Consider the following 27,557-nt stretch of genomic DNA (forward strand, 5'->3'; position numbering starts at 1 on the left):
CAAGGATTTTTCTTTTATACAGATCCTTGTGGCCACGATTGCTTTTCTTTTACCAAGTGCAGAGTACTCCTCAGTGGAAACAGATAAGAAGGTAGGTGGCACACTGGCTAAGTTTCCTTTAGAGCCTGTTTTTTAAAAATGTAAAACAGAACGATAAATAGTATTACATGCAGGGATATCCTCTAGAATATCTTTCTCTGTTAACCCTCGTGAAAACCTTACTCATTCATTTATTCCTTTTTTGTGTGTCCATTGAATAATTACTATTAAGCAGGGACAATTCTGTTGTTTGTTATTGCCTTTAGTGAAGTTTAAAAGACTGCAGTGTAAGGTACTGTTTTCTCTTCCAGTTCATTGTGTCCTTGCTCCTCTGCCTCTTGGACTGGTGCATGGCATTGCCGGTGAGCGCTCTGCTCCGCCCGGTGTCCACGGCGGCCCTGGAGGAGCAGCACTCACGCAGGGCCCCTTTGCTGGATTACATCTACAGGGTGAGTCTCAGTTAGGCCTGGAGGGCATGGAGTATGAGCTTAAACATCAGAGAATCACCAAAATAGGTTTTATGCATTTGCCTGTTTATCGAAGCCCTTTTGAAAAGAATTTATTGAGCAGGGCAGGGGGGTGTAGGCGGGGGGGCGGGGCGGGGAGGAGGGGGGCCTAAAAGAAACAAATAATTTAAGGAGGGAAAACAGGACAGATATAATTGTAGAGAAGCAATGATTACCATGTGAAAGATGCATACATTTTCACATGACTGTCATCTTTAAACAACTGCTGTTTGATCAAATCCCCCAATTTTCACGGAACATGGTCCAAATCTACTTAACTTAAAAAAGAACTGTTTATATAGTAGGAATATCCATAGCCTTAGTTTGAGAAGATCTATTTTTCCAAGGAAGAAAAAGTATAGTGGTCCCAGTAATTTCTTAAAAGATCTTAAGAAATAAATTAATGAAATGTATCACATCGAAATAATTACTGTCATCATTTTTATAGTACTTAAAATATTGTACTATTTCACCCCATACTCATGACTAGGTGTGGTGTTTGCTCTGGACCCTTTAGACTGTCCTTCTACACAGACTTTAGTCTGTCCTGCGATGGCCTTATTTATTTATTTATTTAGCATTTTGGTGTCCATTCAATAATTACTATTATGTAGGACAATTCTGTTGTTTATTTTGGCAATGGACCTTTAATACTAGTTTTTTTAAAAGATTCCATGTCATTAACTGATTACTTTTATTTTAAAATCTATTAAATTAAAAAAATCACTTAATCATGGTTGAAATTCTACTAAAAAGTATTGTGTATTTTTAAATAGATTCTTCACTAGTTGAATATTTTGGTTGCTATGTTAGCTTTATAAACCTATCTGAGGCTGGCTTGACCCACTAAAGCAGCCACAATCATTTAAATTCATCTCTTTTTTTTAAAGATGTCTCTTAAAATTGCTTTACCAATATAAAAGTCACCTCATAGTTAACATGATTCACAAATTTATTGAATAACTCTTCATTGTATTTTTAAAGGAAACTTTCTATTGAAGTATAAATGCATCTAGAAAATTGCATCAATCATAAGAAAGAGCTTGATAAATTTTCACAAAGTAAGCACACCTCTGAAACCTGATCCCAACTCTAGAAACAGAACATTCCTAGCCTCCCAGAAGCCCCCACTGTACCTCCTCCTCATCACTAGCCACCCCCCCCCACACACACACACACACAGGGATAACCACTATACTGTCACAGTACAGATTCATTTTGCCAATTTTTAACTTTGAATAGATGGAAGCATACAGTATGTCGTTTTGTGTCTGATGTCTCCACACAGCATTGCTTCCAAGGTATTCATTATATTATTGTGAATAGTTGTAGGTTTTTCACTCTCATTGCTATTTAGCAGAGTAAACCACGATTTATTTTTTATTCAACTGTTGATGGGAATTTTGGTAGTTTAGAATTTGGGACTATAAATGAAAGTTCTGTGAACATTCTATTCTAGTATGTTTTTTTGGTACACATATGTATGCATTTCTGCTGAGTGTACACCTGGGAGTGGAGTTGCTGGAATACATATGTTTTGCTTTAGTGGTAAAAACTAAGTAATTTTCCAGAGTGGTTATGTTAATTTACATTGTAACCAACAGTGTCTGAGAGTTGCAGCTACTAACACTTTGCTGTCTGATAGGTATGCAGTGGTATTGCATCGTAGTTTTAATGTGCGTTTCTTATTTTTATAGCATTTGACCAATAGAAATTAATTCTCTCAATGACAGAACCTCAATTTTTATATTAATAAGAAAGCTACCATAATTTTTCTGTACTACTTTTCTGCTAGGAAGATGACATACTTAGGTGGGTGTCCTCAGCTGACTACAGGTTCTCAGTACTTCTTAGCTGCGCACAAAGACTACATACCCCCAAGTCCTCCTCCAGTTCCCAAGAGGCAACGTGAGTAGAAGGAACTAAACAGGGAGATGTCCAGCCCGTCAACAAGGCCTCCTGCCATGTGGTCAAGTCCAAGGTCGTCATCTAAAAGTGAATTGACAGAAGGAGACTACACTTTGGGTGTTGAACACAGTACAATATACAGATGATGTATTCTAGAGTTGTTCACTTGAAACCTATATAATTTTATTAACCAGTATAATCCCACTGAGTTCAATAAAAATATTTTTAAATAAATAAATAAAAGTGAATTGACTGCATATAAAAATATTTAGCCCAAAGATGTCTCCTTACTTTTTAGAGTATTACCTTGGTTTTCATAAAAATTAGGTTTTTGAATTTATAATTTTGAATTTATAATCAAAAAGTAAAATTTAGTATAGTTATTAGCTCATACATTTGGGCATACACAAGATGATTTATGTTTGCATGGTTTATAGAGCTTCAGTCAACAGCAATTGGTAATCAGCCAGTAAGCTTTTAGGAAACTGGTCTTGTCAGAATAAGAATACTTTAAAAACTTGTATTAAACTTACTTCGTTAATCACAAATTTAAAAATTGCATTAAATTTGCCCTTCCAATTCTTGGGGTCGTAAATTATACTAATTCAAGTTCATGAACGCTTATGAAATGCTAATAATCTCTGCTGGTCGTTTGTATTCTGCCATCCACTATACGTGGTGGTTGTTTATCTTGTGGCTTATGCAATAGCTAGGCTTCGTCTCCCAATTTACTTCCTTCTACTAATTATGTGGCTTCGGGTGGACTGGAGCAGGACTCAGGTGTGTGCAACCATACAGAATGGCAAAATAGGCGCTTTTTTACTTTTGCTTTTTTTTTTTTTAAACTTGAGAATGTATTTATTGTCATTGATGTAAAAGGAACAAATAAACTTGCTAATAGCAAGACTATGTTTTAGAATGAAAAGGACTTGATGTTTTCAAGTATTACGAAGCAAGTGTCCTACCTCCTAAGGCAACGGTCACCAACCAGTGGTCCTGGTGGTCCATGAGGTCCGAAAGGTAGGTGACCGCTGGTTTAAGGAAACCTTTGGAGCAGTGGTCGCCAACTGTTGGTCTGTGGACCACTGGTGGTCCATGAGGTCTGAAAGGTTGGTGACCGCTGTCCTAAGGGACAGAGAGTTATCCGTGGCACACATTCCCTTCTGTTTTTCACAGGTTCTGCACTGCTGTGTTTGTGGCTCAAGCACATACACCCAACAGAGTCACTACACACTGACCCTGGCTGACCTGTCATCCTCAGATTATGACCCCTTCCTGCCACTGGCAAACGTGATGAATTCTGAGCCAGTCCAATATCACTCATCAGCAGAACTGGGCAACCTGCTGACTGTTGAAGAGGGTGAGATTTTTTTCAGAATATTAATTTTTGTGGGCAGGGAAAGGAAAGATTATAGCCTTTTATCCATGCTTGCTGTATTGTTTTAATTCTAGTTGTTGAATTCCTGGTTTCTAGAGTTCTCTGAAAATTCTGCCTTTATTGTTTCTCCTCTTTTTCTCTGTTTCTTCTCTTCCCCTTCCTATTCTCACCTTAGTTGAATGTTGTGTTATTGAAGAACCATATGTCTCAGACCCATGGGACCCACAAGAACAGTTCATTTTCTATCCCCAAGGAGCTTTACATCTAACAGGAGAGACAGGATTAATACACAAGGACTCATTTGTGGGCTGGTAGCACCATAGCGGTTTCCCATGGAGAAGGACCAAAGCCAGACTTGGAGGGACGGACAGACTCTGAAAGAAGATTGTAAAGTGATCCAGACTAAGAGAGCATCCTGGAGAGAGAGATGGGAATTTACGTGCCACAGTTTGAGGATAGCTCAGTTCACAGCATAGGGGCCATTTTAGAATGTGGGTATCATCAGGGCTTAGTATGTCCTCCTTAACCAACCTTCTCTCCAGAACGACAAGAGCTCATCTCTGGAATGTGAGTCAAAATGTGGCTGTGTTATCTATACGTACATTGCATAGACCCACAACCCCCCCTCCCCTCAACACACACACACACACACAAATGAGTATGTAAATCTAGTGAACTCTGAGTATTAAATTGTTTCAATGTCATTTTCCTGGTTGTCATATGGTACTACAGCTATGTAACATGCTACTATTGGGGTGAAGGATATTTGGAATCCCTTTGTATTATTTCTTACAGGTAATGGAGGTGGGATTTGAATTTAAGGTTTAATGACCAAGTTCCAGAAACCTCATATTAGTTATTCTGATATTTTGCAAGAATACACTAAAGACTCATTTTGAGTTGTGTTGCTGGTGGATGGTGTGTGGCACCTTTTCATCTTGACTTCTTGTTACCCTCCCTTTACTTAATTATGTAATTGTCTTTTTCTGGAGTTCACTGTTTGCTTTTCCACACAATTGTAAATGCAAACCATATTTTTTTAAGAAAGTGACCCTTTATCTGTTTCCTTTGTTTCTTACCTTTGTAGTCCATATCTCATAAAAAAAGTAATCTACTTTTCCTAAAGTTATTAATTTATATTCACCCCTATAACTGTCATAAAAATTGGTTCACCACTTATGATTCATCACTTGAAAATAGCAGAGGATTAGCAAGTTAGTGGAAAAGGATAAACCTAAAAATGCACCTTTAAGTTTTGGTACCATTTTTCTTTCAGTGTACAGCATTCTTTGACTTGATCATTTATTAAACACAGATGATATCTTGTTCATTGAAAAGCAAAGAGAATCAAGAAGAAATCCAAGAAAAATCTGGACAGTTTTGTTTTCCTCAGTCATCACGTAAATTTCTTAGATTTTAGGACCTGATAGTTTCTTTGTAGGATTTATACATCATAAAATGGGTGTTTTATAAATAAGTTAATTGAATTTTCAGTGTCTGAGAGGATGTTTAGTATGAAAAAGTTAATTTTCTTGTGGATTTAGATTAAATTAATAAAGTAGTTTTGTTAATTTAATCAATTGACTTTATTTTATTGATATTTAATTAATTTTTTATTAATATTTAATTTTTATATTGTGAATTTAGAAAACAAGTATTTCCTAAACCTTTAAACCCAAATTATAAATCTTAGTTCATTTTACTATCTAATGATTTATTTTTGTTCACATTAAAAGGCATCATTTTTTTGTTCTTAGATTAATGCACAATTTTTTGTGAATGTGGTAGATGACACTCTCTAACTGTTCTCAAGCTTAAGTGATTGTCTCAATGCATTCTCAGGGATTTAGTTTGTTTGCTTCTCCATTCTGCCTCAAACTTTTTACAAGGCCCACTTTTAGATACCGTTTTCAGTTTTTCTGTACATTTGAAGTCTTGAAAATTTTGTAAATCAGTTGCTCTTGGGCATTTAATCATCAACTACAAATTTAGTTAAAGCCTTCTAAGCATTTCCATAAATTACTAATACATCAGATTCTGTTAAATATTTAAAATGCCCTAACAACAAAACATAAATTGGCACAATGATCTTAAAGCCAATTGCAAAATATACAGGGTGGGGCATAAGCAGGTTAACAGTTGTTGGTATGGAAAATAATACAATAATAAATAATAATACAAGTATAAATTTTGTGTTTCATATATTCACAACTGAATTCCGTATTTAAGCAGTCATAGGCTGGATTTATTTTCTTACCAGTGTCTGCCATTATCCTAATGAGGGGAGCGAGTTAACCTCTCTGGTCCAGCCTCCACCTGCTCCCAGCCTCCAGCTGTTCAGCTCTGCCATCCTCTCCAACTGCAGATTTTGGCTTCCCAGAGCTCCCGAACTGCCACCTTTTTAAGGACAAGGACCTTTCTCTTGTTTATTGTTGTCTCTGCAAACTTTTAAATGCCCCTTTCAGAATGAAATCTTCATGTAAATTGATTCTTTTAGCAATCTATTTAAACTGTGCCTTTAAATTCATATAGAATGTGTCAAAAAACAAAGTAGGTTCAGAAGATTCCCAGACTAAAAAAAAGCAAATAGTCTAAGTACAGATTGACATCTGGTGGTGCTCAGTGTCCATCTTCATTCTCCACTGTATCTTTATGTTTCCGTACTTTTGTTCACAGAGAAGAAGAGACGAAGTTTGGAGCTGATCCCTCTTACTGCCCGTAGGGTGATGGCCCACCTGGTGAACCACCTGGGACACTTCCCCCTCCGTGGGGGCCCGGCCGTGCTGCACAGCCTGGTCAGTGAGAACCACGACAACACGCACGCGGAAGCCTCTGAGCTCTCCTCCGAGGTGTTCAGGAGCCCGAACTTGCAGCTGTTTGTATTTAATGACAGCACCCTCATCTCCTACCTCCAGACTCCCACAGAAGGCCTGGCAGGCGGCTCACCAGCGGGGGCTCTCTCGGACGTGAGAGTCATTGTAAGGGACATCTCAGGGAAGTACTCTTGGGATGGGAAGGTGTTGTATGGACCTTTGGAAGGCTGCTTAGCACTCAACAGCAGAAATCCTTCATTTCTGATTTCGGGCTGGCATCATCAAACATTTGGACCTCCGAGAGATTGTTCTCAAACTGAGGAGGGAGAGGATGCCCTCGACAAATTACTTGAAAACATTGGCCACACAAGTCCTGAATGCCTTTTACCATCGCAGTTAAATCTAAATGAGCCTTCCCTACCCCCATGTGGAATGAATCGAGACCAAGAGAAGGAAATCATCGAGGTCATTTTGCGCCAGAACGCACAGGAAGCCGAGCATGTTCGGAGGAGTAACTCCGATTCGGCCACGAGAGTCACCAGCCAGGAGCAGCCCTCCCCCGTGGAGCCCCGAGGACCCTTTTATTTCTGCAGGCTGCTGCTTGATGACTTGGGAATGAATTCTTGGGACAGAAGGTAACAATCCACGCTAGACCTATTTTGTTATTTTTGTGTGAATTCTTTTTTTATCAGTTTGGACTTGGGGAAGCAAGAACAGAAATGGACATTTTTCTCAATTTCGGCCTTTACAACTTTTCTGCTGCTAAATTAAAGCTAGCTAGAAACTGCCCTGTATTGATTGCACAGGTTGATTCTAGGCATCTGGTGTACATTTTAAAAGCTATCAAATGTTTTCTGATGAAAGATAGCTTGGCATAGGAGTTCAAGAGACACGGGTAAATCCAGTGGGGAGTGTGGTTCAGTGGAGAAGACTGTGTGGAAGAGGGTAGCCCCCTGATAATGGGATGGGGTTTTTAAGGACAACAGTGAGGGAAAGAGATTCATAGTAGAGCCAACAGTGAAAACAGACACACACACACACAAGTCACATACTCATTTACCACAGAGCCATCCAGTTTCCTCGATAGCAACGGGATGCAGTGGAATTTTGATGCCTTTGAATGCCTTAAGGAGAATTGAGTTCATTCTGTGGTTTTGATCACAAATCTTTTGTTAATGCAGCAGATGGGTAGATGAGTGAATGGATGGATGATGGATAAGTTTGCCAGTTGATTGACTGGAAAGAGCAAAATTGGCCTGTGATTACATGACTTTTCTCCCATTCCTTTTTCTCTATAGGAAGAATTTTCATCTGTTGAAGAAAAATTCAAAATTATTGAGAGAACTAAAAAATCTGGACTCCCGTCAGTGGTATGTGACAGTATATCACACCACTTCCTTCCTTTCTGTCTGTGTGTGCTTAGATGACAGATACAGATGACAGATACACCTGCGGAGACACCCAAGGTAGTTCTGTAAGGCAGAATTGCTGACATTTGCACACATCATCCTTTCGCTATTTTTACCCTTAGAGTAAGCTCACATGTTTGCTACACTAAAAAGAGTTCAGTGCTCCCACCTAATCTGTGCCTTTGATTGGGGACCTTTCATGAGGTAGCCAGTGGACATTCCTTTTCATTTAATCTCTTTTTCTGATGAGGAACAGAGCCTTACTTCGGTTAGAGATTACCCTACCCGTGCTCACACAGTCTGTGTTGATTGAACCCCAGGAAATGTCTGCTCCACGATGTTGTCAAGGTTAAAACCAGTTTGTTGTAATTAGTGACTTACTAATAGTAAGCCTCATTTTCCAAAGCTGGTCAAATCTCAGATCTCCCATTTTTTTCCAAACAATCTTAGAAGCAACTCTAAACATGAGCTCACAATCAGTTTTTGATCTGGGGAAATGTATGCTTCCAAAAACATCCAGTAAAGTAAGTGTGGCAGTTGGTACATAACACGTGCTCCTTGAACAAACTGCTTTCTTAATCTTAGTTTTTTAAAAACACTTTAAAAAATAGCTTTTATTCTTCTTCTGTTTCCCTTAAGAATATCATTAGATTTATCATTAGAGATGAAAAACCTGAAGCCATTATTCCTCACGTTGCCCTTCATCATATTCAGTTTCCCAATTGTTGTTGTGCTTCTTTTCTCTAGAGCTGCAGTCGCCAACCTTTCGGACCTCACGTACCAGTGGCTGGCGACCACTGCTCTAGAGGAATAGAGACTGAATTCTCTTGGAGACTCTGTGAGGGATTTCTTCTGGAGGACTTAGGGATTTGCTTCCCTCTCCCTCTCATCCTCCAGTATTAGACAAGCAGTCACTTGGGTTCCAAACTCAGCTTTTCAAGCATATGCTGAATTACTTGGTGCTTCTTAGTATTAAGTGAATACATTGGTATCTTGTAATTGTGTGTTAATGCACTTCAGTGGCATGAGGTACAATTGAATTAGCTCCCTGGAGTGCTGTTGCAGTAAATGTGGCTTTGGAGAGCTGATTGGCAAATCCTCTGCCTCTTGATTAACCTTTGCTAAAAACCACAACTCCTGGTGCCTTCTTGACATCTAAAAAGGTATCAGCCTTTTTTTTTTCTTTAGTGGAAATAAGTCAGGGACTCTTTAGCTATGAGAAATCTAGACTGTCCTGTGTATCAGTCAGTATGTAGATAACACTTCATGCTCCTCAACGTTCAATTTGGATGTTTGCATTTATTTATTTTAATTTTTTTTAAAAAAGGGAGAATGATCGTTTTTATTTTTTAAAAATACATTTTATTGATTTTTTTTTACAGAAAGAAAGGGAGAGGGATAGAGAGTTAGAAATATCAATCAGCTGCCTCCTGCACACTCCCTACTGGGGACGTGCCCGCAACCAAGGTCCATGCCCTTGACCAGAATCAAACCTGGGACCCTAGTCCGCAGACTGACGCTCTATCCACTGAGCCAAACCAGTTAGGGCTGCATTTATTTTATATATCAGTTTCTCCTCCCTGCTCTCAAAGCATAGTTCTTGCTTAGCATGCTCTTGGGAAAAATAGAGGCTATCTTGCAACTATCACCTATATACTCGGAAGTTAGCAAAGATGTAAATAGTGTGATGACTATTTACATACAGTGTGTTCCCCGTTTAAATATCAATGCCTCTTGCCACTCCGTGGTAAGGTGAAAGTTAAAATTGTTTCCTTTGCTTGGCTTTTTAATGTGACAGCACTGGGAAACTGAGCTATTCTGGCCTATTCTTAATAAGAAAGAAAAATGCATTCTAATGAGGAAGAGGAAATGGTTGTTTTATGCATGTGTGTTGCTGAATTACCTGCTCCTTCATGCATGGGTCATGCAGCTTCTGGATATGAAATGCTGTTGATGTTGCTAATTATAATTTCAAAAGCCTGGCTCTAATAAGGCCAGATAGCAGCTTCTGCATCCTTGCAGGCTCTCTGTGGTGCTAACATCTTAGAGGATGTGAAATTTGATTAATGTTTACAACTAAAGATCACCTTTCCTCACACCTACACCAGTCAGGCAGTCACTGGGGCTTAGTGCCCTGTGCTCCCACATTGAATTAATGAGGACTCAAGAATCTCTGAGCAGCTGCAAAGTAAAAAGCTTAGGCTTGATAAACCTAAGATTGCTTTCCTGTATGTAAAGTCTATAGAATAGAAAAAAATTGAATGCTGACTACTTTTTTTAAAAAAGAGAAAGCTGCCAGAAGAAATTGAGTAACTATACTGGTTTCTTCTGTGCCGAAAGAGACAGTGTTTTAGGTCATGGTTATGATCTCTGTTATCATCTGAGCCCCCAAATTGTTATAGCTCTAAGAATAAGCCAGCCAGGTTCTAGGCTGCCTGCGCACCCTGCCTGCTGCTCAGGGAGTAAACAGCGTCACCTTTCAGAGCTCCATGCTGCATGAGGACAAGCTTTCGGACAGTCTTGAAGCACAAGGTCTCTCCTAGAGTGTTGAGCCCCAGGGATCCATCCCCACAATACTCACCTCTCCTCATAACACCTGTTCTCATCAAGAGAAGCACCCCCAAGTGTGCGCTCATGCGACCCCAGTCAGGACATTCAGAGCATCCACCTTCTCCGGTGGCGGCAGGACAGTAAGCATCAGAAGCCTTACAAATAGGCAGTGATCAAGATTCCATTTCTATGTCTTTATTTTAAGGACATATCAAAGACAATGTGAACATGTCTAAAATTCGAAGCAACCTAAATGTCCTATAATGAGGACTTGGGATGTGGTATATTAATGTAATGAGATGTTATACAACCATTAAATAACGTAGTTATAGAAAAGCATGATATTAAAGTGTTTACACTAAAAAATGGTTACATGGAGAATTGTATGTTTTGTGTATTTTATACAATAAAGTACTCATAAATATTTTAAGTGAAAAAAAAGTTGTAAAATAGAATATAGTAACTGTCATTTTTTTATACAAAAAATGGTAACAGGTTTTTTGCTTTTATATTTAAATAACAAATTTTTGTCATTTTTTTAAATTTTGAAATTTTTATTGTATGCTTATTACATGTAAACTATGGGGGAAATGAATAAGGTATCTGGATAAATAGAAGAGTAATTTCCTCATCCATTTATTTATATGACTTTTTGGTTGAGTTCCAATTCATTCTGCTCATTAGTAAAAAAAAACACACACACAAAACAACAACTGCAGAAGGAAATACTTGCAAATATGTTAAAATATGATCCCCAAATTTCACCAGTACAGATGTCTCACCAGATTACAATGTTGAGATATTAAACAGTTAGACAATAGAAACATTTTCATATTGTTTAAACATTTGATAATTTTTTATATGAGATTGTTTAGAATATAATGCAGAAATAAGGAGAGGAATGGAACTATCCTGGAAGTGGTAATCCAAGTTTTAAGAAAATAGAAACTAGAGTGGAACTCTTGGATGATGAGAGAGTAGAGTGAACAATACTTGATTAAAGTTCTGTTTCAATGAAAAAAGTCTTCATCTCTAAACTATCTCTAAATTGCTTGGAATAGGTCCAGTTATTTTGATACTTTTCACAAATTACACTCTTATTCCAGTGTGTAATTTATAGAAATTGGTCACTAATACATTTAAATATACCATCATATCTCTGGTCAGTTCACCAGAAATTTAACTGGACATCTAGTATGTGCTAAGGACTGTACTAAATGTACAAAAGGTAAAAAGGAGGGGATCCTTTCCTCAATGTGCATATTATGTTTAAGGATTTAATAGCAATGTGCTCAAAATCCATCATGGAAGATATGGCCAAAGAGGTTTTGCTAGATAGTTATAAACCCTACTAAGCGCCCTCAGGTTAGTCAGAGCACAGAGTGGGTATATACCCTCACAAAGAAAATATCTAAGTTTGCTCTGCTTAGAAAAAGTTTGTTTCTCATAAAGTCTTGTGAGGCATGTTCTACAGTTCCAATTATGGAACTACCCAATATCCTCAACTGGAAGTGCAGAAAATGAAATATGGGTGGTAACATGGATCTATTCACAATTGATATCTGTTTAAAATGCTTTCAAAGATATATATATTTAAGTGGAGAGAACTTGTCAAGTAGTGTGTTGTAACATGCTGTTAAGTATATCATCTGTCTTGAGAGAGTGATCTCAAGAATCAGACTGCCCTGCTTCAATTCCCCGTCTCCTGCTTGGTATGTGTGCTTTTAAAAAACTTTCTGTGCTTCCTCCAACCAACCTCTACGAGGGAGGTGACGATGATAATAACTTGTCTCAGTAGGGTTGTTGCAAAGAGTAAATGAGATCATGTGTGGAACCTTCTTAGAATAGTGACTGGCCCCTAGTAAGTTCTCAGTAGGAGTTATGCTGGTGGTAGTTGTAAAATAAGATTTGATATTTAAAAATTCTCACTTCTTTAAATTTTTATAGCCGTGAAACGCATAAAATTGCAGTGTTTTACATTGCTGAAGGTCAAGAAGATAAGTGTTCAATCCTCTCCAATGAAAAAGGAAGCCAAGCATATGAAGACTTTGTTGCTGGACTTGGATGGGAGGTAATTAATTTCATTCAGTAGGTATTTATTGACCAGCATTATTTAAAGATGTATATAAACTAGACATTGATTGTATATGTCAGTGATGTTGAACCTATGACACGCATGTCAGAGGTGACACGCAAACTCATTTTTTTGGTTGATTTTTCTTTGTTAAATGGCATTTAAATATATAAAATAAATATCAAAAATATAAGTCTTTGTTTTACTATGGTTGCAAATATCAAAAAATTTCTATATGTGACACGGCACCAGAGTTAAGTTAGGGTTTATCAAAATGCTGACATGTCAAGCTCAAAAGGTTCGCCATCACTGGTATATGGTTTTACAAGAATGTAATGAATTTGACATCTTCTATTAGTTGGTTTTCAGTACTTTATACATGAACTTTTGTTTCCCTTAACTTTCCTCTTAATATTATTTCATTTGTTCTTTATCAGAGCTGCATAGTCAGATCAGCTCAGATCACCTAACCATAGACAGTTTTTGGTAAGAGAAGACCGTAGAGAGTGGAAAAAAAATGAGTAACTTGATGGGTGAACAGACAAAGAGTTGGATGAAGTCAAATGTTGGAATGAAAATAGAATATAGTAACCATGATGGTTTAGCTATCCAACCTATTTCTCTAGGGTAGATCCCAGGATGATTAACAATGAAAATTTTCTTTGTGCTTTTCTAAATGATACTCTCACAGACAGACATATGTACATTTATATACATCTACGCATACATTTATGTTGGGAGACAGGGCTAGTGGATCTCCTACTTGGGGACCGCATAGTCAGATACCCCGTGACAGCAAAGTGGCTCCTACTGCAGAGCCGAACTACTCAGTCTCAGCCCATCTCCAACTCTATCTCACCCAGGAGGATCACCCCAGCGCAACTCAGGTTGGGTGCAGCAGCCATCCCCTCTGCAGGACCAAATTTAACAGGGCAGAGCCTCTGGGGCTTGGTAGAACAGATCATAAGAGTACCCTATTGGGCATGGTGCCTCTGAGCCTGCGGGAAGGGGCCAAGCATTTCATCCTGGTCCCAGACAATAGCTTCTGGGGCAACACACTTCAAATGTTAGAGCAGCACACCCTTCCCATTGCAGAACTGAGCTTAGCTGGGCAAGGCCACTGGGACTTGGGAGAGCCAATCCAAACAATCTCCCATGGAGGTATTGCCTGCAAACCAGTAGGAGGGGGCGGGCACTTCTTCTTCCTCTTCCCAGGAAAGTGCAGGCTGATTCCAGGCAACATCTTCCTTGGGAGACACTCTGAAAATCCCGGCTTTGCTAGGCACTCTGATCCCCCTTGCGGGACTGAACTCAGCAGGGCGGGGCCCCAGAGTGGCCAGGCAGGCCCAGTGATTCAACAAGTGGGTGCCAAGCCCCACTGACTGTGTGATGTAGGTGAGAAAGTGGTCTCTTCCAAAGCTACACAGTTCAGTCACTGTCTGAGTCTCCACCAAGAGCTTCTCCAGAAAAAGAGCCGCCATAGGTCCCCACTGGGTGCAGCCAGCAGACCCCACTGTAGTACCCGAGCACAGCGGAATAGTGTTGCCAGTACCTGGAGGATGGGGCAGTAACAATAGGAGCGCTTCACCCTGGGAAAGTGGCCTCTGGGTCTCTAGCAAACTCGCTTCTCTCCCAGGTGGACTGAATCCCCACTGGTTTTCACCTCCAGATGCTATTTACTGTTTATGCAGCCTTCTCTTCCCATCTCTGTTGCTCTGGCTTAGGGATCCCTGCATGGGGTTGAGACCCCTTGTTCCTGGCAGGAGGGAGTTTTGCAGTCAGGATATCACTCCGGCTTCTCAGCCACCACACAAGGTGCAGAGGGCCATCCTTTCCACATCTCTGCCCTTCTTACCAGACTCTATGTGGCATCTTCTGTAAATCCTTGGTTATAATATTTCAGTTCGGCTAGCATGCTGGGAGCTGGAGAATGTAGCTTCCACCTACTCTCCAGCCATCTTAGAATCTGAAACAACACTTTAAAAGGCAGTTTAGCAATGACTGTTAAATTTTGAACCATCTGTACCCGTTGGCTCAGTATCCTAGAGAAACACTGCTTTGCTCCTCTGGTTTGACCTTCAGAAAACTCCATAAAACCATCAATAGGGAAACTGTGTGTGTGTGTGTGTGTGTGCACCACTAGCGGTATACACACACACAGTCAGAGAAACAAAGTTAGACAAATATGCACCAAACTTTTGATAATTATTTTCTTAAAGTTGGTAAGATTATGGAACACTCTTATTGTTAATGTTTCTTTAATATTTTAATTTTGTCTGACTTTGTATTACATTTGTTTTCGTTAGAAAACTATAGAAATGAACATAATTAATTTTTTTTAAATGCAATTTCCTTCTTAGTGAATAAGAAGAGCTAATGTTTAAAACCTGTTTCTTTTTCCTCTGTGACCTGGGTCAGGTGGATCTCTCAACCCACTGTGGGTTCATGGGTGGACTTCAGCGCAACGGCAGCACAGGACAGACCGCCCCTTACTATGCTACCTCGACTGTGGAAGTGATTTTCCACGTTTCCACTCGGATGCCATCAGACTCAGATGATTCACTCACCAAAAAGGTAAGGACCTGGGGTGCAGGTGGGCTCTCCTGGTACTGAATAAAGGCCGTGATAGCATGCACTGAGACCAGCTAACTCTGGATGCGGCCTCGGTGTCCCTCTTCTCTAACTACAGCTGTAGTTAATCTGAAATATTCGGCGTGGCACAAACTAGATCAAGAAATAGGTGAAAAGCAATCAATCATTGAGTCTTAAATCCTGCGATTACGATTTAGGAAGAATCTTTAATGTTATTACTTTTGGATAGTTCCTCACATGCCTGATAACTGACAGAAAGTGACAGTGTTGACCTCTCCTGTTGGCAAAGGTCGTAAGATGTAATGACCCTGAACCAGTGGAGCCCTGAGAAAGCCAGCGCCTCTCGGGCTAGCTGTGCGGCAGGGTGGCAGTGGCGGTAAAGATGGGAAGTGCAGCACAGCTGGCCAGGTGTCCCACCTTCGGTGCTCTCCTTGGTTCCCCTTCACGTTGGCCCTGTGGGCGGTTTTCTCTAGATTCAAAGGAAACCTTCCCACCCCCGAGGCAGCTCCCCCAGGGGGACAGGCCTTGTGCTTTCCAGTCGGCTGGATGTTCACCTCAGGGGGGCTTCTGTTAGAAGTGAGGAACACCTGAATGGGGAGGAAGCCTGAAATCTGACTCACTTCTGTGAGTTTCCCGATGGGAAGAACGTCCACTGGCCTGCTAGTGAGTGGCGGCACCTGGAATTCCTGCCTCACACACTCTTCCTACACGGAACTGAGGACAGCACCTGGTGGGTTGGAAAACGGGTCATTCAGATGCTGACTAAGGCTGGCCCTTGGGTTCTGGTGTGTTTGTGATAGCCACGTCTGGAGATAGGCAGACCTGGGCTCAGGTTTATATCCAGTTACTTTACTAGCCTGTGCTGCAGCTTCTTCATCTATTAAATGACATTTAAAATATAGCTTATGCCACACGGTTGTTGTGAAGTAAATGGATAAGGCCTGTAAAATTGCTTAGCACAGTGCCTGGTAAGATCTCTGACAGGAGCCCTCATCATTGCCCATCAGCATAATTGATTCTTTTATTCCCCTGGTTTATTAGGCAGATGATTGATATTGGCCGATGGGCCTCCCTCTACCCGCTTGCTTTCCTTCCTCTGCGGTTCTGCTTTTTGACTGCTGTAGCCGCTGACTCTGGACCACGATCATGGTGGCAGCAGTGAGTCTTCCCACGAGACCTCAGCACTTTGGTCTCGGCACAATCACAGACAACTCTCACCGTGACCGAGTGTTGAGGATGCACAAAGCCTGATGGGCTTTCACTCCCAGGCCATGTGCTAGCATGGCCTCCCATTGGCCGTGGGCTGGCTCCCACAGACACAGAGGAGCTGCCTCCACGGCTTAGGTTTCGATGGCTGCCCCGGCTGTGGTGTTCTCAGTGAAGGGGACCCTGCCCTTGGTCGATTTCAGGTGACCAAGACCCAGGTGGGGTTTACACATTCGTTCCCTTCTAAGTTCCTTGTAAATTGCTGCTATTCTGAAAATGTGTCACCATATTCTATGATTCATGACTGAGAACTGTTTTATTAAAAGATAGGCATATATAGAAAAATTTTAAAAATTGTTTTCTAGGTAAAGTAGGATTGTGTTTTTTGAGAAAAGACATGGTGTTTTCTTGATGATATGCCATGCGATAAATAATGTTCCAAAGCTTGGCCTGCCTGAAGGATTCCCTACTGTAATAATCAAAATTCAGCTGATACCTTTTGCAGCTCCAAGATTCAGCATCATTAGTGACACACTCTCTTCATCAGGATGTCTCACAGCTAGACTAAAAATCAGTCACAGGAACAGCAGCCCACCGTTTCTTATCTTATTCTGACTAAATTGTCCCTAACAGCTTAAAAATGAGCTGCAAAATTCTAAAGTGATGCATGGTCTCTTCTGCCCCTATCATGGGGGCACTTTGTCAATTCTGCAATCCGGTTGCAACCCCATCCTGAACTCTTGATCCTTCACTGCTGAAATTTGTTAGCTCCAGCTAGATTAGATTTTTCACAGCTAATCTAACTGCTGTAGGGGTTTGCAGAGTGGGGACAGAGCTGTGCTATTGGATTTATCCAATTCATTTGACTCCAGGACTATAATTGCACTTATGTCTTACAAGGCTTTTATAGCCTCAGGCTGGCCAGCCGCATAAAAAACAAATTGGCAGTGATACAGTCGGAGTGAAAAGGGATGAAAGGCCCACATTATCAGTCTCCAGGCAGCACTGTTCTGGCAGGAAGTTTCTTGGTTAATTTACAAATAAAACTTAGATTTTAGGATGGGCACACTGTCAGCTGAACAATGGGGATGTCAGGCCTGACTGTTACTTAGTAAAAGTAGCAGTCGGGCCCGCTGAGGAGCAGGAATTCTTCAATCAAACAGACGACTCCTTCTGGAGCCAGCTGGCGCTGTAATGCAATTAGCCGAGAAAGGAGGTCAGCCTGTTAGGTGTGCACCATGACCAGTGTCACCAGCGCATGCTGCCTGGCAGCAGCAGGCAGGATGGCCCAGGCGGAGGGACTTTAAAACTCTGTCAGGACGAGAAGTGGCAGGAGGTGCACTTGATGTCTTAGGACTTAAGAATTGAGCATTTGCTTTGAGCCTGTTAAGCGCCTGTGCCTTCTGGAGCCTGCTGTGCAGTGGAAGCAGTCGCTGGCATAAACGACAGCTCCAGGACGAGACTCCTCAGTCCTCCAGATGACACACGAGTCCCATCAACTGGACTTGTGTGCACAGAACTTGCTGCTGATGAGTCTGTGATGTAAGGGCCTCTAATCAAAAATTTTCAAAACTCACAAAATATCTCTGTCATGAAATCCCCTTTAAATTGAACAACACTTTGAAGTTTCCAGAGTCTGTGCATTGACAATGCTGACAATAGGCGAGGTTAATTTATTCATTTTACCTGCTGATATTTTTTGTCGTGGGCAGAAGTGGGTGTGTTTCTGCTCTTTGCTCCAGATTTATCAGCCGATTGGTCCTGTGGCCTTCGCTCTCAGTTTTGCGAGTTAGTTAAACTGTGCTGTGCCCAGAGGTCTGAGGCACGTGGCATTGAAAGCAGCTTGGAGATGATGAATGCTGTGTTATTACCACACAAAAGTGGCTCTTCCTTAGTTACAGAATCGCCACACTGGGAGGATGGGTCTGTTGGTGTGATGCTGTTCTCCCTTGCATAGTTCTGAGAATACAGTAGCACACAGAATTAGGAGAGGCCTACTTGGATTATTCAATTGAATAACCTAATTTAGGAAAAGGAGAGGAACTTCAAAATTTCAATAATCACTGTGTTACCTCCGAGCTAATGTCTTGCAACGTATGCTTCTGGATCCATAGGAGAGGTCACACAGAAGGTGCTGGCGTTAGGTGGCAGCCCCACATTTCAAAGGCGTTTAGTAGGTGGGTTGCTCCTGTTAAGATGTTTGTGCCAGCATTATATCTAGGGGCACAGCTCTCACAATTAATTACCTTCCTCTGCTTTAAATTCCTCCCAAAGTTTCAACTTGATACTATTCATTTTTTCTCTGAAAACATGCCTTTATTGTGCTGCTGGCGATGCTGGTTACCATGTTTTCACTCCAAAGGGATTGCATTTCAGGAGTGTGTTGTGAAGTCCTTGAATATTTTATGCAAAAGGAAAAAGATAAATTTTAGCCTCTAAGATGGAAATAGAGAAATAGAGATGTTCAGTGTTACTATGAGAACCTACTGTTGATGTAATAGGTTGCTTGCTACCCTTTTAGCTTTTATAGGTGGGGGGGGGGGGGGGAGAAGAAAACAATGTAGTGAGTGATTTTGCATTTAGAAAGTTGTAGATGCTGTTCAGTTGTTCTGGATCATCGTGACTTGTGGTCTGCACCCACAGTTGCATTAGTCCCAGAGCCCATATTCAGACACGATGAAATCGTGCGCCCCTCGATATTGGTACAAAGGTACAGGTTCCACCTCTTTTTAAAAAAAGAGAGAGTGAAGTGTAAGAAGGCATTGTAACAAACCAACTTCCTTTGTAACCTTATAAATGGAAAGGAGGCCACATTAGGGTCACTTTGGATTTTCCCTTTGTGGTCAAATAGTCTATAAAGAAAATGGTTTTTATACTAATATTAGAGGCCTGGTGCACGAATTCATACACATATGGGGACTGGGCCTGCTGAGGGGAGGGGCTGTGGGAGGTTGGCTGGCAGGCCCCACCCCCAATTGGGGTGGGGTGGCCGATCAGGGCGGGGCTGGCCAAGGGGAGGGGCTGTCGGAGTTTGAGAGGGGCCAGTTGGGGCCCCGATCAGGCTGGTTAGCTCCCACTGTGCACGTCATAGCGACTGGTCATTAGGTCGTTCCAGTTGTTCCAGTCATTCCATCATTCCGATCACTTGGCTTTTATATATATAGATGTTTTAACATGTTTTCACTAAATAGTATTCCAAAGCATCCTTTTTTTACATATCTATACCAGTGATGGCGAACCTATGACACGCGTGTCAGAGGTGACACGCAAACTCATTTTTTTGGTTGATTTTTCTTTGTTAAATGGCATTTAAATATATAAAATAAATATCAAAAATACAAGTCTTTGTTTTACTATGGTTGCAAATATCAAAAAATTTCTATATGTGGCACGGTACCAGAGTTAAGTTAGGGTTTTTCAAAATGCTGACATGCCGAGTTCAAAAGGTTTGCCATCACTGATCTACACTAATAAAAGGGTAATATGCAAATGGTCGGGACACCCTCATGCATAACAACCGATCAGCATGAGCTGCATGCGCAGCAGATGTGGGTGGGCAGGGACTTGGGGGCAGGGCCCGGCGGAGGCCTCCGCACACCTGCACCGGGGGTCCATAGCCTCTGCGTGGCCCAGCCTGGGCGCGGGGCCTGGTGGAGGCCTCTGTGCTGCAACGCCTGGGGCTTCCCGTGGCTCTGCACAGTGTGGAAGCGGGACCCCTGGCTCCGGCCTACTTCTTTGGGGCAATCCATCGAGGAGCCCCAGATGGGTGGACAGGGCCTACCTCTTTGGGGCGATGGATCTCAGGGCTCCCACACTGTTACAGGGCACAGTCCAGGCTTCCCCCACCCCTTACCCCAGTGCATGAATTTTGTGCACCAGGCCACTAGTTTTAAGATAAAAATAAAACATTAACTTTGAGACAACATCTCTATTAAAGTGCCTCTGAATTTAGACACTTTTAGGCTTAATCTATTAAATAATATAGGAAGCAGAAATGCTTTTTTGCAGTAGTTGACGGTGACCTGCAGTGTGAGAGGCCTGAAACCTCACATTTTTGGTAGGTCAGAGGGCCTTCACCAATCAGCCTTTATGGTTTTAGCACTTCAGTTTTGGTCAACATTTTAACCTTTATGATCTGGTTTCTTTTGCCACACTTGAAGGCTTACTTAGATGATTTCCTACGCTGCTTTCTCCAGCCCAGGACGTGAAGTCATCGTGCAGGGTTTTATCTCGGGTGTCCTTGCATCTGACAGAGCCTAGCTCTGGAAGAACTCGCAAAGGCCCCTCATTGGAGGCATGTGAAAGCCCCTCAGAAGGTCAGGAGTCTCTGACTTGCTTTTAAATTGTATGGCCTCTCTGTATATAAAATAATAAGTGGGTTAACCTATTTGAGCTATGACAGCACAAGTTGCTTTTGGCATAGACTTAGATAGCCATGAAAAGTAGAAAATGTGCTGAATTAGGAGCCCAACCCTGGTTTCCAGGCCCTCTCTGCCACCCACTATTCATGCACCTTGAGTAGGTGGTACCTTCACTTCCTGAGCCACATTGCCTCCCCACTAGATAACATAAAAAATAAGCAAAACAATGTGTGTGAGCACACTTTCTATACAGTAAGGCACTCTTTAAATTCTAGGTACTAGTGTTCTTATTACATTTAAGTAATATTTTTTAGTTTCTTAAAAATGATTTATATTAGTATATACTTCTTTGGGCAGGGGGCTTAATTTTTTTTTGTTCAAGAATTACATATGTCTCCTTTTTCCCTGATTGACCCCCTCCCTCCCACTCCTCCCCTCCTCAGGGCAAGCTTCCACCATCCCAGTGTCCATGTCCATTGGTTATGCTAATGTGCATGCATACAAGTCCTTTGGTTGATCTCTTAACCCTGCCTCACCTCCCCACTATACATACTTCTTAAAGGTTTATCACAAGTCTAGTTTTTATGTATTTGGTAACAATTGTGTTATAATGGCTTATGTTCTCTTATATTCATATTAGAGGCCCGATACATGAAACTGGTGCAAGAGTAGGCCTTCCTTCCCCCAGCTGCCGGCACTGGCTTCCCTCTGGCACCTGGGACCTGGGCTGGCTTCCCTCCAGCTGCCGGCAGACACCTGGGCTTCCCTCACAGCCCTGGCTTCGTCCATAAGGACGTCTGATCTAATTAGCATATTACACTTTTATTATTATAGATTTCTTTCTTAATAACCATTAAATTCTTATAAAGCTCTATCATAATGTGGAATAAAAGACTCATGTTGTTAATTAGTTATAGACATGCTCAGCAATATAAAGCATGAGGCTTTGATGCAGGAGTAAAATTTAATTTTTAAAAATCCTTGAAAAGCTCTTTTCCCCATCCAGCCATAATGTTTGCATGTGAGCATCATTTTAGTACCAATATGTCTCATAGGTGAGCTGTGTTTTCATGCCCTGGTGCTCTTCCAAATCCTCAAAGAGGACATTGGTGTTGCAGCCATTTTTGGTAGTAAAATATTTTTGCATCTGAGTGTTATAATTCAATTTGTAAGCCACGACCCCTCATAAACTGCTTGTATTACTCTGATTAATAAAGAGCCAATTTTCCATTGCAGCTTCGTCACTTGGGGAATGACGAGGTCCACATCGTCTGGTCTGAACACTCCAGGGACTACCGCAGGGGCATTATCCCAACCGCCTTTGGAGACGTTTCAATCATTATTTACCCAATAAAGAATCACATGTTCTTTATCACGATAACGAAGAAACCAGAGGTACATTTTCACATTATTGACTGACTGTATTAACTGACTCATACGTTTGCCATATGATTCACTGTTATTAAAAAACAATGATACAGATATGTTAAAGGGTACTTTTTTCCAAAGTGTTAAATGGCTTACACGTATCTGAATTATAGATGCTATAGGAATTAAGTAAGAATTGGGATTTTCAAAGAATCTTTCATCATGAGCACAGAATTCCATATATTATTTACTTAGCCTGATTTTTTTAAATGTTTTAAATGTATGATTTTAAAAATGTTTCAAATTTTGTAATTTAAAAATAGTATACTTTTAAATTTGGGGCATATTGAATAATAATAAGAATTGAACAAACCCCATATCACATCTAGCCTTTGTGGATGGCTATGGTTGTAGAATTCACCCTCGCCTAATAGATGAGCACTGCTTGCCAAGCCTGGCTAACTGTTGCTAAGGGGGGGGGGGGGTCAAGCCTAAAGGATTATGGGTATGTCCAGGAAGAGGCTGGCCTTCTGTAGCATGGCCCAGGTGATGACATTTAGCCATTGAAACACCTGCCACAGTATCATTCAGCCATGCCATATGGTACTGATCATGGGAAAGGCTGGAACCATCCAATGGTTGTGTGCAATGTACTAAATTGGCTGCAGGGGTTTTTTTTATAATATATATTTTATTGATTTTTTACAGAGAGAAAGGGAGAGGGATAGAGAGTTAGAAACATTGATGAGAGAGAAGCATCGATCAGCTGCCTCCTGCACACCCCCTATTGGGGATGTGCCTGCAACCAAGGTACATGCCCTTGACTGGAATCGAACCCGGGACCCTTCAGTCCCCAGGCCAACGCTCTATCCAGTGAGCCAGACCGGCTAGGGCATGGATGCAGTTTTGATCCTTGCCATGTCTTTAGTGGTACTTCAGCAGTGCTTTATATAGGGACTTGTATTTGTTTTGGAATTATTCATAGAAGGGTTTTTTAAGTGTATTAATTAAACATTTAGTGTATTAAGTCACTCCTCAAGAAAATGACTTGTACTTAAAAATAATAATCTTAAAAAATAATCTTAAATTACATTCTAAATTATTCTTCTAAAGGAGCTAAAGTTACCATCCTAAATACTCAGTGTTTTTAAGCTTTAAAATAGGTAACTGAGATTTACTGAGGTATATAACCTAATGTAAACTGTTAAAGTCGGGATAATTAAGTGAGCTAAAAAATGAAAGGTGCTTCAAACAGTGCCTGGCCCAGAGTAAAAGCTATTTAACTTTTAACTATTAGTGTTAGTGATTGTTGTTGTTATTATTATTATTATTATTATTGCTGTTACTATTTTTGTTATATGAAAATAGAATAAATAATAATCCCTAAGCTTAACAGAATTATTTCTCAGACTAGGTACAGGATGGGTCACGAATTCAGAAAAGTCCCCCTCTGGCTGGTGAGAAGCCTGACATAAAGGGAGCTTTCTTTTCTATTCAGGGAGCGAAGATGCCAAAAGTTTTTCATATTAAATATTTGTATTATCTTTGATTCAGGTTTCTGCATATGTGAAGTTTTCTCTTTTTTTTTTTTTATAAGAAAATGCTCTTAGTGCTAGTAACATTTATGTTTATCCATAAAGAGTACTTCAACTTTAAGAATTAAACTAAAAATTTTAGTATTAGACAATCAATAAATTTATTATCCAGTAACTTTCAAAACTGGAAAATGTGTTTCTTTAATATTTAGTATGGATTAATTGGTTATATTAGTTCATTTTCAACATGGCCCTCTAAAATATCACTTAATGTTTTAAAAATGTTGCCTTTATTTCTATAATATATAAAGAACATGAAATATATTACACTTATAATGCATGAAAACAAGTAACATACCTTTTTAAAATTTTCAATGTATTTAAGTTTTAAAATTTGGTCATGAATTCTGGCAAGATGAATTGAGCAAATCACATTCTTAATATTTCAATTCAAAAAGCCTAAAGGGAAGAAGAGAATAATGACCAACTGGAAATTTAGTGTTATCCCTACATTTAAAGTACAAACCATTACAATGTAATAAAATTAATCCAGACATTTCCAGGGCAAGTGTGGCTGACCTTTTGTTCACCAACCACTGACCCCAGGGTGAATGCAAGAGGCTTGTGGAGGGAAAGTCTGTTTGTTTGGCTTCAGTCCCTGGTATTTAAATTGCATTCCCTAATCAAATGAAAAGGCTGTCCTCTCTATCAGGTTACAGAATCCATGGCAACATTTGGCCTTTTATATCCATAATGTTAGCCTTTTTGTTTGCATCTAAGTAGAGACACCTGGAGCAATGTTAACATTAACCGATTTAGCATTAATAGCTTCATTATATAAGAATTTCTGATCAGATAGCTGTTACTTTTGTTATATTGCTTCAGCTTGTATTATTGTCATTTTTTATCTCCCTGCTTGGCAACCAGGCAATGATTTGCAAATTTTTTTTGTCTTGATTAATTAAGCAATATAATTATCAGTAACCGTGATGCAGTCTTTGCTCAACAAAGCTTCTGGGAGAAAACAATGGTCAGTCTGTTAGTGTGAATGCATTCCACGCGTCCCAGATGCATGAGGATATTATGGACAATGAGGGGAAAGGCCGCCTGTGAGCGAGGACAAAGGGTGCCACGCAGACTCGACACACTGCACATACCGCCAGGGACATGCTGCGGGCTCCCTGGGACACAGACGTCTCGTTAGATTACAGCTAGTCAGCAGAGATTAATTCTCAGCCATTTGGTGCAATAATTTACCCATTCCCTAGTCTTTTAACTTGTGCTCCTTACTATGAAAGTGAAGGCTTTGTGCTCAGAAGGTTTATTTATTTAACCTTGCCAACATTTAGGAATCTCCACCAAAAATCATTATTTTTGCTTAGAAATTGTAATGATGCAGCTGCTGAAAGTTGAGGAATATTCCTTTTGGGAGGATGGGAGATGTACAAATTTCAAAAATTCTAGGTAGAGTCTTTCAGCACCTGTATATTTCATCTGAATATAGTGTGACTCAGTGGTCTAAGTACCTTTATTTGACTGGTCTCTGGGAAGCCATACTTCTCTCTAAAAATAATTTTAATCCTTTTTTTAGGAGGAAAAGAAATCTCATCAGTACACAAAAGTCCTGCTCATTGGACAGAGTCATGCATATTCAAAATTGTACCCTCATTCATTCGGCCTCATTAATAGTGTATGTAATAATGTAGGGCTATTTGTAATACAAGCTCACAGACAGCATTGCTTTCAAGTCCTTTGAAATTTAACATATTTTGCTTTTTCATTCCATACACTTCCCTTAAATATACAAATTATGTGTCTGGCAGAATCCACCACCTCTTACACAGCATTTTTGAAATGGTATGCTGAAGAAGTATGGGTGTGCTTACATTGAGCATATAAAACCCTTACGCATAAAAGGACCTGCTCACTTCTTGAGCTTTTTATTAAAGTTTTTAAAGAAGAAATAAATAAAAATCAGTGTGCTTAGCAGCGTCATTTCACTGAAATTACTTTCAGAGTAAGTCCATCTTCACAAATATCGACACAGTAGTCTTTGTTTACAGAAAAGAAATGTGCTATTGTCAGACTTCTGTTTTTTCTACTTTCATTACTAAGTTGGCAGTCGGGGAAGACTTGCATATGAGTGATTTAAAGGGCTTGTTAAAATGTCCAATTTGTTCTGCAGAAAGGTGATTCATAAAGCTCCCACACTGCAGTCAGTACCCGTATTGCTTTCCTTCTTCCAGTAAGTGTCAGTAATACTGATGTTCAGAACACTTATTTTTATGAATTTGTGAAAGTAAGTTTTAGTGCTTTGGGCATGTTTATCTCCAAGCACATTAGTGACTGTCTGACCACAGGGTGGCATGCTGAGGCAGCCTAGCCCAGGAGCAGCTGAAAAAAAGAGGAAGCTTGTGAAGGATTCTCTTGATCACCTCAACCAGAGTGTCCGTGTTGTAATTGAAAAACGAAGTAGCATGTTCTCCACATGCTACTTTACTCAGTCGTGGTAGATATGGGCATGGGAGAAATAGGGAGGGTGATGGAATCATTTCTCAGAAGTACAGGCAGAAAAGAGTAATCATTTTAAACTTTAGGAGATGGTATCCCAAAGGACCAGCTCCAATGCTGCCACAAGTGGGTGGGCATCTGGGGCAGACCTCTCAATTTCTTTGGGCCTCAGCTTCCCGTCACATTCAGGTTGGGTTCCAAATTCTCTTTACCGCCCTTTCAGGGTCCTCTGTGCCCCTTCAAGGCTGGATGCTCTCATGCCTAAATGCCCATCTTTTCCTAAGTTGTCCCAACCCGCCAGGCTGCTTGCAGACTCGAGTGAGTGTGTGTATGTGTCCCTCTTCAGGAAGACAGCCAGCCCAGGGCCTTCACCCAGAACAAGTGCCCAGAAATGCTGGGTAAGATGAATTAATGCACCAGAAGTCACTAGACCTTTGCACCTGTGAGGCCAAGAGGAGCCAGTGTTGGTACTTGTGTTTGAAAGAAAATCTTTGACTAGTGTGGCTTCATTATATAGGGAGTGTGTCTGACTACAACAAGTATGTCAAACTCAAAGGCTAACACGGGTCAGTCAAATAAACAAGGTTTAAGTTTATGTGGGCCGCAAAAAAACAAAAGCTTCAATTTTCATAGAAACATAGGTTTATTTCAATAGAGACATGCAGAATACAAAGGGCTGAAATAAATGAGTCACCGTTAACATAAAATAATAGAACATTTTAATAAAATTAATATTTTTTTCTTGAACATTAGCTTACCAGACACTGAATCAATGCACAAATTAATAAGCATAACGCAAATAAACCTAGTTTTCTTGTTCTCCGAAAGCAAAATATTTCCTGTTCCTCACACCAAACAAGTCAGTGGCAATTGGCTGCTAAAATATTCGCTGCTAGTATTAGTGGAGAGAAAGGGTGCGCCTGCATGCAAGGCGCGTAAGGGAAATGAATGCAACACGATTATAGTAATCAGTCATTAGCGAACATTGTAGTTCATTATAATTATGTATAACAGGATATTGTAAAAATCAAGTTATGGAATTTTTATTAAAAGTTTTCTTACATACCATTATATTGGCTGGGCTGCAAAAATATTCGTTGTGGGCCGCAAGTTTGACATGCTTGGACTATACCAAGGCTGTATAAATTTCTTTTTGTTTCAAATGTGCAGTTTTCTTAAATATTTATCTCAACCCCAATAAAATAACCTTTTTGAGATTAAGTCATACACTTTAAAATACTCTGGGAAATTCTTGGGGAAAGTGAGTTAACTTTTGAATATGTAAAGAATCATTTATTTTGAAAAGA

General features: G+C 40.3%; 1 protein-coding gene across 3 annotated transcripts in view; it reads left to right on the forward strand.

Annotated features, from left to right (window-relative positions):
* Positions 1 to 27,557, forward strand: part of RALGAPA2 (Ral GTPase activating protein catalytic subunit alpha 2) — a 300,833-nt gene that overhangs the window by 187,628 nt on the left and 85,648 nt on the right. For all 3 annotated transcript variants that reach the window (XM_081097210.1, XM_081097209.1, XM_081097211.1), the window contains 8 exons: positions 23 to 91; positions 351 to 488; positions 3,630 to 3,813; positions 6,508 to 7,279; positions 7,943 to 8,014; positions 12,551 to 12,674; positions 15,096 to 15,251; positions 22,073 to 22,231. In XM_081097210.1, the coding sequence (XP_080953336.1) occupies positions 23 to 91; positions 351 to 488; positions 3,630 to 3,813; positions 6,508 to 7,279; positions 7,943 to 8,014; positions 12,551 to 12,674; positions 15,096 to 15,251; positions 22,073 to 22,231 (1,674 nt within the window). The remainder of the gene's footprint in view (positions 1 to 22; positions 92 to 350; positions 489 to 3,629; positions 3,814 to 6,507; positions 7,280 to 7,942; positions 8,015 to 12,550; positions 12,675 to 15,095; positions 15,252 to 22,072; positions 22,232 to 27,557) is intronic.

The sequence above is a fragment of the Myotis nattereri genome, assembly GCF_964212035.1.
Source record: "Myotis nattereri genome assembly, chromosome: 8".
NCBI lineage: Eukaryota > Metazoa > Chordata > Mammalia > Chiroptera > Vespertilionidae > Myotis > Myotis nattereri.